This window comes from Papio anubis, chromosome 3 (genome assembly GCF_008728515.1).
Source record: "Papio anubis isolate 15944 chromosome 3, Panubis1.0, whole genome shotgun sequence".
NCBI lineage: Eukaryota > Metazoa > Chordata > Mammalia > Primates > Cercopithecidae > Papio > Papio anubis.
The window spans coordinates 44,094,400-44,111,932 of NC_044978.1; the positions used below are offsets into that span (position 1 = coordinate 44,094,400).

General features: G+C 43.7%; 1 protein-coding gene and 1 pseudogene across 4 annotated transcripts in view; both read left to right on the plus strand.

Moving 5' to 3' along the window:
* Positions 1-265: 265 nt before the first annotated feature.
* On the plus strand, positions 266-1,370 carry LOC101018568 (annotated as a pseudogene). The gene has a single exon (XR_160868.3). The product of XR_160868.3 is annotated as an uncharacterized protein C11orf98-like (transcript).
* Positions 1,371-8,344: 6,974 nt separating this feature from the next.
* OTUD4 (OTU deubiquitinase 4) overlaps positions 8,345-17,533 on the plus strand; it is a 49,580-nt gene continuing 40,391 nt past the window's right edge. For 2 of the 3 annotated variants that reach the window (XM_003899234.4, XM_009207644.3), the window contains exons 1-2: positions 8,345-9,121; positions 14,481-14,564. In XM_003899234.4, coding sequence (XP_003899283.3) covers positions 8,963-9,121; positions 14,481-14,564 — 243 coding nt within the window. In that variant the 5' untranslated portion in view covers positions 8,345-8,962. Of the gene's footprint in view, positions 9,122-9,218; positions 9,355-14,480; positions 14,565-17,533 lie in introns of those variants that run through there. The other variant, XM_009207645.4, reaches the window with a different exon arrangement.

Below are 17,533 nucleotides of genomic sequence, written 5' to 3' on the forward strand. Positions count from 1 at the left end.
GTTGCCTAGGCTAGAGTACAGTGGTGCGATCTCAGCTCACTGCAACCCCTGCCTTCCAGATTCAAGTGATTATCCTACTTCAGCCTCCCGAGTAGCTGGGATTACAGGCGCCCACCTCCACACTGGGCTCATTTTTGTATTTTTAGTGGAGACAAGGTTTCACCATGTTGGCCAGGGTGGTCTTGAACTCCTGACCTCCAGTGGTCTGCCTGCCTTGGCCTCCCAAAGTGCTGGGATTACAGGTGTGAGCCACTGTGCCCAGCCTTAATTTTTGTATTTTTAGTAGAGACAGGGTTTCGCCACATTGGCCAGGCTGCTCTCAAACTCCTGACCTCAAGTGATCCACCTGACCTCAGGGTCTGAGACCTCATCCAAGGTGATCTACCCACCTTGGCCTCCCAAACTGCTGGGATTACAGGTGTGAACTACCACATCCAGCCTGAAGCAGGATATTAAAAACCCTGTTTTTAAACTTTTTTATTATAGAAAATTCCAAACATGTACAAAGTAAAAGGAATAGTATAATGAACTCACGTGTGCTCATTACCTAAGTTGTACAATTATTAATTCATGACAGATCTTAGATTAATTAATCACCATCTTCTACCTTCAATTTCAGTAATCTGTGGTTTTATACAGTTTTCTGGATGATTGTGATATGACACACACACACAGAAACAGACACATTGTATTTAAAGGCTGAATAGTACTGTATTCTAATTGTATTGACACATTAGAATGTGTTTGACCAGGGATGGCATCGCAACTGTGGGAGCTCCCGGGGGAAAGATCAACCAGCCCCGCACCGAGCTGAAGAAGAAGTTGTTCAAAGGCCAGCGGGTGCTGAATCGGGAGCGGCGTCTGAGGCACCGGGTGGTCGGGGCTGTGATAGACCAAGGGCTGATCACGCGGCACCATCTCAAGAAGCGGGCCTCCAGTGCACGTGCCAACATTACTGTGTCAGGGAAGAAGCCAGAAAACTCCGCCAGCAGATCCGGTTTGCCCAGAAAGAGAAGGCGGCCATGGAAGTGGAAGCCCCTTCAAAGCCAGCCAGGACTAGTGAACCACAGCTCAAAAGGCAAAAGAAGACAAAAGCTCCCCAGGATGTAGAAATGAAGGACCTTGAAGATGAGAGCTAAGCCTCTTCCACTAGAAGATTCTCAACTGGAGCCAGCCTTCAGACTCAGTGGTTATTTCAGATGACTTTGACAAAAGCAGTGCCCCTTTTCACTCTCCAGATTTCCTCCTACCTAATGGCCTACTGACCTCCCCTAGAGGGATGTCTTTGCGGGGGAAGAAGGTACAGAAGAAAGATTGGAGAAGGGCCTCTCTAGCAGTCAACTCCATTTGTAATAAAGCCCTAGCACTCTAAAAAAAAAAATAATAATCATAATCATAATCATGTGTTTGACCAGTTCTCTATTTAGATTATCTTCAATTTGTTTGGTTAGGAAGACAGTATTAAGTATTACTTAACATATAATCTTGGTCCACTGTTCTATATCAAATATTTAGGCCTCAAACTACAGGGTGAGGTTCCATAACCTGTAGTTATTTATGTATTTTCATTTGAAATACTTTCTCCTTTGAGCATTTCATTGGGAATACTTGAAATCATTTAATGAATGTTTACTGAATGTTTAATCTGAATATGCAAAAGCAAATATACTATTAGACACTTGAAAAAGAAAAAAAGAATCTTAAATTCTACAAGCCTACAGAGAGTTTACAATCCTATTGGGGAGCTAAAGTAAATACTTTGTAATGGGACTTTGTGAGTTTGCTTCCGTCAGGGTGGAATCAAGAGGTAGTGGTGGAAGGAGAGGTAAATGGTTGGAAGTATGTGGAGGTTTTATTTGCAGAGATGATGGACTATGACTTCGCTACTAGCTACTTGTGTAAGAGGCTCAGTCTACTGTGAGGTTTATTAACTCATCCAGCTTGGGCATAGCAATATATGGAAGTCATAGCTCTAATAAGAAACTAGGCCGGGCGCGGTGGCTCAAGCCTGTAATCCCAGCACTTTGGGAGGCCGAGACGGGCGGATCATAAGGTCAGGAGATCGAGACCATCCTGGCTAACACGGCGAAACCCCGTCTCTACTAAAAACACAAAAAAATTAGCCGGGCGAGGTGGCGGCGCCTGTGGTCCCAGCTACTCGGGAGGCTGAGGCAGGAGAATGGCGGGAACCCGGGAAGCGGAGTTTGCAGTGAGCTGAGATCTGGCCACTGCACTCCAGCCTGGGCGACAGAGCGAGACTCCGTCTCAAAAAAAAAAAAAAAAAAAAGAAAAAAAAAAAAGAAACTACATCATAGTTTCACTTCTTTAGTCATACAAGTTATAGGGTCTCAGGACTGCAGTCCTAGCTCTGGGGTTTGAAACTTATTCAGTCCTAGCTCTGGGGTTTGAAAGTACAGATGGGGGCTCTTTTTTCTTTATTAGGATTGAGTAAGGATCTCATGGCATACACCAACTTCGGTACTACAGAGCAGTCAAGCTACAAAGCGCTGGTACAGTTAAGTAACATGGCCAACAAGAGATGCTCCTTCATGCGGAGGCTGAATGGTGGCTAGAAAGGACTCAGATATCTGAGCATTTTCAGCCAAGCCCCTTGCAAGGTCCTTCTCTCGGTTAGCTCACTTGGCTAATAGATGGCACCAGGGTCCTGGCCCCTTTACCGTTCCTTGTACTTCCTTCCTTCTTTCCTTTTTTTTTTCTTTTGTAATTTTTTGAATTGATCTTGATGACAATTAAGCCATAGTGGAATTTTAAAAATTACTTTAAAAACTAAGAAAAGTGGTCTTCTTTTCTTTCAAACCTTGATCTTCAAACATTCTCCTGCAGTAAGAAGTATCTGCTTCCCGTTTTGGGAAACGATGTTTCTCCTCTGCTGTTCTTTTGATCCTTTTGCTGTAGCAAGGAAAAGGTAAACTAACTCATGCAACGTTAAAGTATTTTCTGCTATGCAGGAATGTATAGTATTGAAGACTTAGAAGGCTTGTGAAGGACTTTGCTAATGTTGATATTCTAAGTTACCAGAGAAGGTGGGAAATGGGTATAGAATCATAGGCTTTTTAGGTAAAGTCTTTTATTACCACCAGCCAGTTCCTCCTTGTGAATAGCTTGCAAATGAAACGGAAAAGCTATAGCATACGTTTTCTTCTATCATTTCATTCAATTATTAAATTACAGATAAGATTATTTTTCTCAATGATCATTCCTCCAAAATATAAATTGGAAATGTAGTCCCATTACACCAGTTTTTTCCTGATTTGCCCGAGCATTTAACTAAATTATTTCATTTGCAAAAAGTTGGTTTTTATTACCTTAACTATAACTCCTTATTGTTTCTCATCTATTCCACAGAGAATGTAAAACGATTAAGCAAAAACAAGAGTTAGCTACCAAAATAAATGATATATCATTAAATCATTCAGCAAATATTGTGTTTTTTTAGTATCTACTATTTAAACCTAATGCTTCATGTTAGAGTGCTTGAGGGGGATGGTTTTAAGAGAAAAATGAGTTTACTTTTAGAAATGTGTTTTAGGTGGAAATACCCTGCATGGACTAGAGATAAGATATTAAAGCTTGGAAAAGAGAACAGGGCTAAAAAAAGTTAAAGCTTGAGATCTGGGGCACCCCCACATTTAGGAGATGGGGAGTGGGGGAGAAAAGGAATCAGCAAAGGAGATATAATCAAGACAAGATATTTAAATATCTTGACTACACAAGATATATCACCTTCACAAAAAGTGAAGGAGAGTAACAAAATGAAAAGGTGGTCAACACCATCAAATGTAGCAGCTGAAGGGGAATGTGGGTTGGTGAGGCAGAAAGTCATTAGTTGAAATAACACCATTATTTTGATGTTAAAAATTTCATATTTTGAAGCCCTTTAACATTTGGAATCTTGCAATTAAGTCTTTGGCAATTCCCTAATTTCTCAGAAAAAAGAATTATGGGCCAGGTGTGGTGGCTCACGCCTGTAATCTCAGCACTTTTGGAGGCTGGGGCAGGAGGATTGCTTGGCTCAGGAGTTTGAGACCAGCTGGGGCAACATGGCAAAAACCCATCTCTACTAAAAACACACAAAAAATTAGCTGGGAGTGGTGGTGCACGCCTGTAGTCCCAGCTACTCGGGAGGCTAAGATAGGAAGATCACCTGAGCCTGGGGAGGTTGAGGCTACGGTGAGCTGTGATGGCGCCATTGCACTCCCGCCTGGACAACAGACTCTGTCTCAAAAGAAAAAAAAAAAAAAAGAATTATATTCTGCTCAACTCAGAAACTCTTATAAGTAAATTTAATTTGTCCCAAATATTATCACTTATTTAATATTGGAGGGGGAAATATGCTAGAATACATAGACTAAGTAGTTATAATAACAACAGTGGCAATGGTCAGTAAAATAAGTTTATTTCTCATGAACAGTCTGGAGAGGAGTGGTTCAAGGATCACAGGCTATGAAGTATTCAGGAGCTCCAGTCCTCCATCTCATTGCTCTGTTATCTTAGGGTGTTGTCTTTGCATGATCAAAGCTGGCTAACTAGTTTCAACCATGTTTTTTTTTTTTTTTCTGAGATGGAGTCTCACTCTGTTGCTCAGGCTGGAGTGCAGTTGCGCGATCTCGACTCATTGCAACCTCCACCTCCTAGGTCCACGATTCTCCTGCCTCAGCCTCCAGAGTAGCTGGGATTATAGGCACCCGCCATCAAGCCTGGCTAATTTTGTATTTTTAGTAGAGATGGGGTTTCACCATGTTAGCCAGGCTAGTCTTGAACTCCTGACCTCAGCTGATCCGCCCGCCTCGGCCTCCCAAAGTGCTGGGATTACAGACGTGAGCCACTCTGCCTTCAACCATGTTTTCAGAGCACCTCATGGGAAGTAGGACAGAGAGTAGAAGGCAGGAGAATCCATCTTTAAGGAGATGAGCTGGAAGTTAAATAATTCTGCCTACATCCCATTGACCTAAACACAATCACAGGGTCACATTTAGTTCCAAGGTAGTTGGGAGATACAGCCCAAAGTTGGGTGCCCATGGGCCCAACAAAAACTCAGGGGAAATCAAATGGGAAGTGGCAAATGGCAATTAGTAGCCTCTGGCAGATAAGATCCAGAAGAAACAGGTCTTTTTTCATAAAATACATTTTTTGAGTAGGATTCCATTACTTGAATTTTTGTAGAAAATGAAACAATGCTATGTGGCAATAAAAACATTCTTCGGTTACTCTATTTTTGTAAGAGATTTCATAGATTTAAAAAAATCCTATTACTTACTATTTTGACTCTTTGGTAAAATAACCCACCTTTTCATCTTTAGAATTCAGAGAACTGGTAAAACCACTGTTACTAAACCAGTGATTATTTTCATGAATTGTCAAAATGCATTCATTCTCTATCTAGTAAAGACAAATAATGAAGAATTATATCTGTATTATTTATCTATTGCCATGTAACAAATTACGACAAAATTTAGGAGCTTAAAACAAACTCTCTCACCCAGTTTCTGAGGTCAAGAATTTCAGAGCTTATCTGGGTAGTTCTGGCCAGGGTTTCTCCTGAGGTTGTAGTCAAGATTTTGGCCAAGGCTGGAGTTGTCTGAAAGCCTGACTGGGCTGGAGGATTCGCTTCAAAGCTGACTCACATGACTGCTAGAGGAAGGAAGGTTCCAGTTTCTTACCAAGGGAACCTCTCTGTCAGTCTGACACATAGCAGCCAGGTTCCACCAGCATGAGTGACCCATGAGACAGGGAGTATGAGAGGGCAGTCAAAATGCCAAAAGTGTCTCTTATAACCTAATCTCAGAAGTGACATACCATTACTTTTGCTCTATTCTATTGGTCACTCAGACCAATCCTGTTACAAGGTAGAGGTGATTATGAGTGTGAATACCAGGAAGTGGGAATCACAGGGTGGGGGTCGGGGGTGGGGCATCTTAGAGGCTGCCTACTACAATACCTAACCTTAGGTTGGAAAAAACAAAACTCCATAAAATATATCGATCTATGAAGTTTAAAAACAATTTAAAAAATTCTGTCTAGTACAATTATTAGCCCTAAAGTTTGTCAGAGTAAACAAACTTAAGGCATTGACTTTGCATAAGGAAAAAAAGTTGGTTGACTCCTTTGTGTAAGTTTAATTTTATAATTTCATTAGGTCTCAAAAGCATTGAATCTTTCAGGTATTGTTTGATTAAAATGATGTCTGCTTAGAGTTCTTCACACAGGCAGAAATGGCTTCCTTAGAATAAACATTCTGTCAGCTCTGGTTTGGTTTATTGAAAAGGTTCAGAAGTTAATGTCAACAAGTAAAGATCCTTCTTTGAAAGTAAGTGAGTTTCTCTAAGTTTTGGTCCAGTTTAAAGATGTAGGATCCTCTAATGTTGCTTTAACACTGAGCTATATTTGGGAAGTTGGCATACAGAGGGTCTATCTTGGATTAGGTCTCAAAATACCTAAAGGATTTCCTTAAACAGGCCCAGGGTCAGAGATAACAGGTGCATCACTTCTAATTTTGGAACCAGACGCAGCCAGCTTAGAGTGAGGCTGTTCTACATTCATTCAGCAGGATTTTAGATATTACTTTGAGTTTCTCTTTGAGTTTAAAAGGCAAGCTTTTAAACTCAAAAACAAGGGTGATCCATGTTTTAAGTAGTGGCAATACTCAGGATTTGTTTTTGTTTTTTTTTTTTAAAGCAGAATGAGAAGTATATGCAATGTAAATGTATTTTAAAAAGAAAAGCAACAGGTTTGGACTTGAAACTATATTCTTCTTTTCCTTTTTTTTTTTCTTTTTTTTTTTTTTTGAGACGGAGTTTTGCTCTTGTTGCCCAGGCTGGAGTGCAAAGTTGCCATCTCGGCTCACTGCAACCTCTGCCTCCCATGTTCAAGCGATTCTCCTGCCTCAGCCTACCGAGTAGCTGGGATTACAGGCATGCGCCACCACGCCCGGCTAATTTTGTATTTTTAGTAGAGACGGGGTTTCTCCATGTTGGTCAGGCTGGTCTCAAACTCTTGACCTCAAGTGATCGGCCCGCCTCTGCCTCTGAAGTGCTGGGATTACAGGCGTGAGCCACCACACCCGGCTGAAACTATATTTTTCTAAACGTGATTTCAAAGTGTTTCTTTGCTACAACAAGTAAATTTGAGGCAGGGACATTTTTTTCATTTGGGTAACCATGACGTTTGTGTTCTCTAAAAGAAGCATCATTTGAGATAGAATAAACATTAAGAAATCAATTACGCTCCTAGGAGAGTGAATATATGACTGATTGCTTGCACTGAAAATACCGAAGAGTGTCTAAAGTAGTTTTTAAAAAATTTATGTCGTTGGACCCTCACCACCTGGCCTGCCTTGCCCCCATTCCAACGTATTTGACTACATGTCTAAACCTACAGTAACGCTCCCTTTTCTTCTCCCTCTCCTCCACCATAGCCTAAAGACTGAATTAGTGTTATGATTAACCATGTATTTAAATAAGGACACCACATGTTGTATTTTAGCAAAATAAAATTCTGGTTCAACAGAAGCATGCTGGATAAATTCTGGGTTCTAAAGCATAATTTGACTTTGTCAATTCTCTGTCATTCATCATCGGAGGGTGGCAAGTTGAGCTGAAGCCTCGAGCACTAGTGGAAGCCATGGCCAGTCCAGTTAGCATGTTATCAAGCAATTACAAGACGAATTTTTTAAGAAGGAAAAAAAAAAAAAAAAACCCTAACGTCTTCCGACAGTGACATGCCTCTGTAATGGGGTGCTCAGCTACAGCGACAGGGTAAACAAAAATGTCTTTGGCAAAGCCTTCATCTTGCCGTAGTACGTGAGCTGTACTTCTAATTTCTAATAGGAATCAGCAGTCCACGGTTGATTTATGGGCAGAGTGTGTCGTCCCGCACCGTGCCAGTTCCCGGAGCCTCCGCCAATTAGCTCTATTTTCTGCTTAAGCCGTTAAAACCACCTCCATGGAAACGCCAGGAGGGCAGGCCGGGGGGAAGGGAGCAGACAGGTGCGCCCTCTGGAAAGAAATACACAAAGGGCCGACACTGCGCCGTCGTGTCCCTGGCAACTCCACGCCAGCCCAGCGCGCGCGTTTCCCGCCGCGCAGCGGCAGGGTTGGCGGGCGGCGCGCGCTGCTCGCCCCACGTCGGCTGGCAGAGCCCCTCGGCCTGCTCGCGGACGCGGCGCCAGAGCAGCGCAAAGTCCGCTTGGGGCGGTGGCGGCGGCGCCCGCGCTGTAGGGACTTGTAGTCCGCGCGCCTCCCGGGCGCCTCCCCCGGGTAGGCCGGCCCGCGCGTCCCCGCCTGCCGCAAGCCGACTTCCTGCGGCTGCCAAGACTACACCTCCCGCCGTCCTCTCCGCTGTCGGGCCGAAAGCGAAAACAAATTCTGGGCTGCGAGGTGCTCTTCTCTCCCAGGCGCCCCCACCCGCTCCCCGCCCCTCCGGCGTCCTCCAGCGAGGTGGGGAAACGAAAGGCCGCGTCTTTCTTTTTTGGTTTCCTCGGCTCCCGGCGTGGGGAGTGCGCGGGGGACGCAGGCCTCGCTTCACCTGAGCCGGCCCAGCGTGCGCGCCAGGGGCGGGGGTTTTCTCGCTTCACACCGGTACGGACGAGGAAACTTGTGGGGGCGGCGACCCCCGGCCTGGGTCCTGAGTCAGCCAGCGAGGCCGTCGGGAAGTGACTGCTCACTCTCGGGGTTTTCCTTAATCCCGCTCCTCCCGTTTGTTGTGGGCGCGTGTTCGCTCTGAGGAGGCGGCCGCGTGCGGACAGCCATGCATTAGGCAGGGCTCCCCTATGCGCCCGGAGAGCGCGGACCGCTGTCTCGGGCCGCCGCCGCCTGCCGCCGCTCGCGGAGCCCGAGCCCCAGCCCGAGCCGCCGCCTGCCCCAGGCCGGGGCGTCGAGCTGCCGGCGGCCTGGCCATGTGGGGCTAGCCCTCGCCGCGCCTGGCCTGTAGCAGGACCAGCAACATGGAGGCGGCCGTCGGCGTCCCCGACGGCGGGGACCAGGGTGGCGCGGGGCCCCGCGAGGACGCGACGCCCATGGACGCCTATCTGCGGAAACTGGGCTTGTATCGGAAACTGGTCGCCAAGGACGGGTCGTGCCTGTTCCGGGCAGTGGCGGAGCAGGTAATTGCAGGGGGGGTGGTGGTGCGAGGGGAGGCGGGGACGGCCCGGCGGGTCTGGGTGGGGAGGCAGCTGCGGGCTGTCCGGGCCGCCCACGGCCGGGGCTGCGCGTGCCCTCGCTGTCGTCACAGCGCCCCATTGTAACGCCGGAGTGGGACGCTGCTTTGCGTCTGAAAGGTGCAAATTGAAACTTCAAAGCTCGCAAATTAACGGGGTGTCTCTCTCCTGATGAAGAGGTAATGGATTGAGGACAACTTGTGAGGCCTGCTCAGAGCTTGTACAGTTAATTTATTGCTGGGGACCTGGCGACATGATATTTTTCACTTCTGTTCCGCATTCACCTTCCATCCCTTCGTTTAAGAAGCACCACGCTCACCCCACTCCAGTAAAACAAGTGTTTACTAGAAGTGGTGGATCAAACTTTACTTGTGGAACATATTTTGGTTTGCTGCTGGACTTTGGAATGTGGGGTAGGCAAGCTCGCCCATGTCACTTGAATCAAATGGGCAAACTGCCGTTTGAGAAAACCAACCTTTTACAAATATAGAATATTTTGAAGGATTTGTCTTTGAGTAGGTTCCACCCTTTATTATGGACTGCTGGGCTGTGTAGGTATACTAAACAGAACTGACTTTTTTTTAAAAAGCCTGTTTTGATGTTGGTAGTAGAAAGGGTACGTGTAACCGGAGCTTTTCAAAACCACTTTCTAACACAGTTGCTCAGGAAGATTTTTCTGATTTTTTTTTTTTGAGCGAGCTTATTCCATGTTATGTAACACTGTGTTGTAGGTGTGCTGTCACCAAAACCCATCCTGTATTGAAAAATAGCTGCCGAAGTAGCTGGATAAAAGTTTCTGCTCTGGTGTGTCTTTCAGACCTTTCACATGTGCTTTCGTTTGACCTAGGACCTGCTCCCCCTACCCCATCGCACACCGCTCCCTACCCCCCTGTGGGGTTTTTATGATGTTTCTGTTTTCTTTTCCCTCACCTTTTTTGAATGCTAAATAACTTTTAAAATTTCTATTTGTGAGTAAATCTTTTACTTAACATCTGGAGGCCAGTCTGTTCTCATGTTTTTAAACATTAAAAGGCAAGCCATTTATTTGCCATAGGGAGCGTAAAATCTTTCTTTAAAACAAATTGATTTAACGGACACAAACCGTTGCTTTATGTTGTGGACATTGTCATTGAAACATTCTTCCAGAAGCTCCCCAAACCAGGGTCTGTCCGTTAGACTTTTCTCATTTTCGATGTTGCTGTGAGGTGTGTTAACACCCACCCACTCCCTCCAGTTCTTAGTAGTAGTAGGTAAATAGCCTGCCCCATTTGTGAATTTTCTGAGTCTGTGTCTGTCTTGCTTCCTTGAACTCCTCAGCACCTCCAGAAGCCTAGGGAAGAGGTGGAAGTGAATTCAGCCCATATTTATTACGTACTGTTAGACCTAGCAAGAGTTTGGTAAGCGAGGAGGTAGAAGTAAATGGCGGTAAGGGAAGCTTGGAATTTACTTGGATTTGAGTTATCTGAGTCCTAGTTTATATTGAAGCAGAAAGGTGTGCCTGATTTCCGTAGTGCATACCATAGATACTTGGTGGCCTTGATTATACAGAAACCTCTCTGTTATTGTAGTGGGATCTCTGTTTTTAACTGGAAAGGGGGCAAGAGCTAGTTTACACTAAGAACTCTTTGTTACATCAGGTAACACATTTTATTGTATTTTGTAATGGGGCTTAGGTTAGGCATAAGGGACTGCCCTTCCCAGTTATGTGACTCCGTTTTAGTCTGATGAGCTTAGCTCAAGACCTTGAACTTTGGGAGAAGTTCAGTAGACTACAGGTATAGCCATCATCGCAAAGGCAAAGTGTGTGTGTGGGAAAGAGGAAGTAATACCAACGTCAGGCTTCCCTTTTAAAATAAGTACCAAGGATTTATGTTTTTGCCAACAATTTCTCCTATAAAATCACAAATACTTATCATTTCTAAGAAGGAATCAGAGTAAATAATCTAAGTGGCAGTTTTTAAAGAGGGGAGGAGACGAGTTAGGATTTTGGTCTTTCTCTCCGAATTATCTGATTTAGATAGGCCTTTTCCTTTTTACACTTGTGGATTTGGGCCTGCCGGAGGCCTGACCTGAATCAGCTCCACAGCCATGGAGCTAAAAATAGGGCACTCTTAGAGGACTTGCTAAAACAGTGTCTCAGCCTTTCCCAGTATTTATCACTGTCTTGTCCCAAGTAAAAATGGGAAAGCCTTCTCGTTTGCTTTCATGTATATATTAATTTGCAGAGGTATTTGTCATACTACTTTAATTCTTCCGGAGTGTTCTCAACCTTGCACAATAATTTACATTTAAAAAAGTTGTCATTTAACCTTGCTTTTCTTGCAGTGCTTGACTTTGTAAATTACCAGCACTCTCACACTTTATAGAAGTTGCTGAGAGTTTTGCTTCTGAGCAAGGGGTTCCGATAGATTGTATGTGCCATAATCTTTGTTAAAAGAGGAGAAAAACCAATAGATATGCCTACCATTGTTTTTGATTGAAAATAAGCTTTACTAACTTATGTTTGCCACCTGTTTCTAGGTAAATGGCTTTAAGACTAGCTCCACTTTGCTAATGGCAGAGGAAAGCCCTATCAGATGACACTGTGGTTTATTTATACTAATAATACCTTGATTCATAATAGCGTCTAACATGGCTTCTGTGAAAGAAGTGTTGCTAAATGTCATTTGTTGAATTGGCAAAAAAAAATTCTTTTTTTTTTTTTGAGACAGAGTCTTGCTCTGTCACCCAGGCTGGAGTGCAGTGGCACGATCTCGGCTCACTGCAAGCTCTGCCTCCCGGGTTCACGCCATTCTCCTGCCTCAGCCTCCTGAGTAGCTGGGACTACAGGCGCCTGCCACTGTGCCCGGCTAATTTTTTGTATTTTTTTAGTAGAGATGGGGTTTCACCGTGTTAGCCAGGATGGTCTCGATCTCCTGACCTTGTGATCCACCCGCCTCGGCCTCCCAAAGTGCTGGAATTACAGGCGTGAGCCACCATGCCCGGCTGGCAAAAAAATTCTTATGGTGGTTATTTTTATATATAGATAGTTCTTTTGGTCACGGACTCTTAGAATGTATACGAATACAGTTTAATCGTGTCCGACGACAGCAGTGAAGGTAGAATCGGTTAAACTGAAAACCAGTTATTACAATGAAAACAAACTAATTGCTAACCTCAATAGGTGCATCTTCGGTGTATCTCAGCGTAATAGGACATACTAGGCGTCCAGGCAGTTGTGCCAGTTCTGTGGGTATAAATGAGCCCGGTTGTTACCAGGAGAGCTGTAGAACGCACAGCTGGAGCCTCCCTTTTCCCAAATTCTCTACTCACGCTAAACGTAAAGGGAGAACCACTTAATTGGATCTGTAACTTTTTTGTCTTTTTTTTCTTGAGACGGAGCCTCACTCTGTCACTCAGGCTGGAGTGCCGTGGCGCGATCTCGGCTCACTGCAACCTCTGCCTTCTGGTTTCAGGCGATTCTCCTGCCTCAGCCTCCCAAGTAGCTGGGACTACAGGCATGCACCACCACGCCTGGCTAATTTTTTTATTTTTCACTTTTTTAGTAGAGGTGAGGTTTCACTATGTTGGCCAGGCTAGTCTCGAACTCCTGACCTCAGGTGATCCATCCTCCTTCGCCTCCCAAAGTGCTAGGATTACAGGCGTGAGCCACCGTGCCCGGCCAGGATCTGTAACTCTTAAAGCTACTTTCTATTAATATAAATTAAGAGATCTTGATGGTAGTTTGAAATGTGTTATTTTAAGTGTGTGAGTTTTTTTTTTTTTTTTTTTTTTTTTTAAACTATAACCCTTTAGGGTACAGGAATATCTTTGAGATACCTAGTAATAGAAAAGAATTCTAATCTCCTTTAAGCATGTTAAAGAATTGGGAGCTAGGCCTGGGCGCGGTGACTCATGCCTTTAATCCCAGCACTTTGAGAGGCTGAGGCGGGTAGATCACCTGAGGTCAGGAGTTTGAGACCACCCTGGCCAACATGGTGAAACCCTGTTTCTACTAAAAATACAAAAATTAGCCGGACATGGCAGCACCTATAATCCAGCTACTCGGGAGGCTGAGGCAGGACAATCGCCTGAACCTGTGAGGCAAAGGTTGAGGTGAGCCGAGATTGCACCACTGTACTCCAGCCTGGGCGGACAGAGAAAGACTCTCTCTGGGGGGAAGAAAAAAATTGGGAGCTAGCTAGAAGGAAGCATTGGATAAGAAATAGTTGTTTCAGGCTGGGTGCGGTGGCTCATGCCTGTAATCCCAGCACATTGAGAGGTTGAGGTGGGCGGATCGCGAGATCAGGAGTTTGAGACCAGCCTGGCCAAGATGGTGAAACCCTGTCTCTACTAAAAATACAAAAATTAGCCAAGCTCCATGGTGGGTGCCTGTAATCCCAGCTACTCAGGAGGCTGAGGTAGGAGAATTGCTTGAACCCGGGAGGCGGAGGTTGCAGTGAGCCGAGATTGTTCCACTGTACTCTAGCCTGGGCAACAGAGCAAGACTCCGTCTCAAAAAAAAAATAATTGTTTCAGTTCACAGCTTTAGAATACTGGTAAAAGACCACATGCCAGTAAGTTATCTTTTTGTTGAACTGGTTGTTTAATAGAAGAAAATGAAAACTACAGAGTGAGAGGATCTGGATCATACTTTGTAGGTTGGTACTTTACAATTTGGGCATAAAAACAAATCCCAAACCTCTTGGGATGACATCACACAACATTTTTGCACCCCTTGTGCTGCCTACTTGGATGTTCTTTCTTGTCTTGTAAGCTTGATCACCAGGGAAAGAATGAGTGCCTTAATTTTTCTGAAACTATAGTGGACTTAAATTTTTACATAGAGCCTCTAAGTGGATTCAGAATTAATGGGAAAAATAAATCGGCCTTTTACAGGCTGAAAGCTTCAAAATACATTCCTACTGAAGTTGCCAGTTTGTCTTTTTCAATATGTATAGGATGACGTTGAGCGTGGCATAGCATGGATTTTGTTAGCTCTTCTTTGTGAAGAGTAAAGTTATTGTGGAGGGATGGCCAAGGGAAGAGAGTGTCCTAAATTTGCAAAAATGTCCTAAAGGAGAAAGGCTAATAAATTCTTTTCAAAATTTGGCTTAAGAAGTAGTATTGTTTGTATATGTCATGTTTTTGCTGTGCTTGGTTAGAAGAAGAGGTAGGAATGAATAGATACCGAAATTTTAGAAAGGGAAATGGAGGAAGACTGATAATCTATTGGTTGTCAGATTATTTTGGGTGTAAAAGAAGACATTAGGTTGTAACTTTTAACTGAATGCTTAATAGTGTGTTTGTTGCCTTTTGTTTTTAGGTATTGCACTCTCAGTCTCGCCATGTTGAAGTCAGAATGGCCTGTATTCACTATCTTCGAGAGAACAGAGAGAAATTTGAAGCGGTAACTTGTAATTTCAAACATGTAATGGTGTCTTGACTTGGATTTACATTTTGGCTTTTAGAAGTTTCTGGTAGAAATTTCACAGGCTGGATCTTAATGCAGTTTATGAAAATAACACTTATAAAAAAACTTCTCTATTGAACTTTATCTAGTTACTCAGTTACGTTATTTTCCAGGCTATTATATTTTTTGCATTTATTTGGACATTTAGAAAGCTACAATGATGGATAAGACGCTGAGCTCTGGGGGATGAAAAGATGACCTGGACAAGGCCTTTGCATACTAAGAGTGGGCTTTGTCTGACATGGTCAGGGAATTGGGGGTGTTGTGATTAATAGTGGTTTCTGTGATTGGCAACTCCCTATAAATTAGAAAAAAAAAAAAAAATTCAGGCCAGGCATGGTGGCTCACGCCTGTAATCCCAGTACTTTGGGAGGTGAGGAGTTCAAGACCCGCTTGACCAACATGGCAAAACCCTGTGTCTACTAAAAATACAAAAGAAATTAGCTGGGTGTGGTGGCACATGCCGGTAGTTCCAGCTACTCTTGAGGCTGAGGCACAAGGATTGCTTGAACCCAGGAGGCAGAGGTTGCAGTGAGCCGAGTTGTGCTGCTCCACCACAGCCTGGGTGACAGAGTGAGACTCTCTCAAAAAAAAAAAAAAAAAAAGAAAATTCAGACTTGCAGTGTAAAAAATACCCTGCGTGTAAGTAATGCTGAACGCTTAATTTTATCAGAAGGCATTTATAGGTTTTTAATTTTCAGGGTTCAGTGTGAACTCACATATCAGAACACTATAATTATGTAAGTAGTGATTAATAGTTAATAAAATGTTGTGTAACAGCTTAATACAATTTTCTCGGTAGTATGTGAAATAAGATGCCACAGTGACCTGTTTTCATTTTACATTCAGAGTCTTATAGGATTTATTACTTACTAGTTTGAAGACCTAGAATTATGTAACCTGACAACTTTGGATGTTGTTTCCCCAGTTGACTGGTAGAGAACATTGATATAATACTTTGCAAATAATAGGCTTGAAACCTTGTTTTATTAAAAAAAACTGGTAATACAGAGGCTAGATAAGAGAGTACAAAGATTACAAAGGTGTGGTAGAGAAGGGAAGTGGGGAGGTGGAGTGGTCTTTAAATTAATTCTTACTAATCATTGGCCCCAGAGGGTAAAACTGTTGATAATAATGGACATTGCTAACGTTGGTTGAGGTGCTTACTATGTGCCAGGCATTAACATTAAGTGCTTTGCATATATTTTTTTAGTCCATATAATCTTTTTTTTTTTGAATGGAGTCTCTGTTGCCCAAGCTGGAGTGCAGTGGCGCGATCTCGGCTCACTGCAAGCTCCACCTCCCAGGTTCATGCCATTCTCCTGCCTCAGCTTCTAGAGTAGCTGGGACTACAGGTGCCCGCCACCACCACGCCAGACTAATTTTTTGTGTTTTTAGTAGAGACGGGCTTTCACCATGTTAGCCAGGATGGTCTCAATCTTCTGACCTCGTGATCCACCCGCCCTGGCCTCCCAAAGTGCTGGGATTACGGGCATGAGCCAGCGCGCCTGGCCTTAGTCCATATAATCTTATGAGGTATGATCACAGGTTGAAAGTTCCATGGGGAAAAGTTTCACTTTCCTTATATGAACCTTCAAGCAGTTTCATTTGTCCAGAATTGGAAAGAGATATTGTAGAAAGGATTATGCCTTGTTATGACATTGTTCAGCCATATCATAGATGGACACTTTCTGTTCAGAAAGAAGACTCTCAGATAGGATGCAGGCTTGTGTCAGAATTCTGCAGTCTCTTGTAACTTTAAATGGTTCTGTGTTTTTTTTTTTTTTTTTTTCTTAGACCTATAATCATCTAATATAGAACAGTAGCCCTTGATTGGTGGGATCTTTAATATATATGGCTCTTTTATTATAAATATGTTTTGAAATTTAAGATATTTTTGGCAATTTGACATTATATAATCTGTAAAAGAATCTCAATCTTTTTTTTTTTTTTTTGAGACTGAGTCTGGCTCTGTCGCCCAGGCTGGAGTGCAGTGGCCGGATCTCAGCTCACTGCAAGCTCCGCCTCCCGGGTTTACGCCATTCTCCTGCCTCAGCCTCCGGAGCAGCTGGGACCACAGGCGCCCGCCACCTCGCCCGGCTAGTTTTTTGTATTTTCTAGTAGAGACGGGGTTTCACCGTGTTAGCCAGGATAGTCTCGATCTCCTGACCTTGTGATCCGCCCGTCTCAGCCTCCCAAAGTGCTGGGATTACAGGCTTGAGCCACCGCGCCCGGCCTCAATCTTAAAATCCAAGGGTGCTTAAAAGATTTTTATAGACTAGGGAGTATACTTTAATGTCTTTAAGTATATCACTTTGCTAAATCAACTGGGACTGTAATTTAAATGCAATTGAATTTGGTAGTTCAACGAATGACTTTTAGAGATTTCTCAAATGAGTGTGATTGCTATGAAAGAAACATAAAAAAGGTTGGGTTATTACACAGCTTGAATAAACCCTATTTTTATGTCAAAGTAACAATGAAGCAATGAAGCAAGCTGTATTAGAAAAATCCTGTTGATGCTTCAAAATATTTTTAGCCTTATTAGTTCTCATCGCTCTTTCTAGTGTCACTGAACTGAGAGACAACGAGTACTCTTATCTGTATTGTTAAGCTATACTATTTCTTAGCTAGTAAGTCAGTCTTTGTTTTATTCCCTTCCACACATTGGCCACTACCAAGTTAAAGTACTGCTTTCATTATATAATTTCTCAGTTCAGAATGTCACCTGCAGTGGCCTTGAATGGCCTTTCCCATCTAGCCTGTAAGTCCTTCCTGGGCTCAAGGCCCTCTGTAAATATGCCCCCATTTGGGTTCTTCTCCCCCTCAGTTCCACAACAGGTTGTCCTGCTCCAGCTGGCCAGATTGCTTGTCTTCCCAACACAGTGTTCCTCTTCCTCCTCATG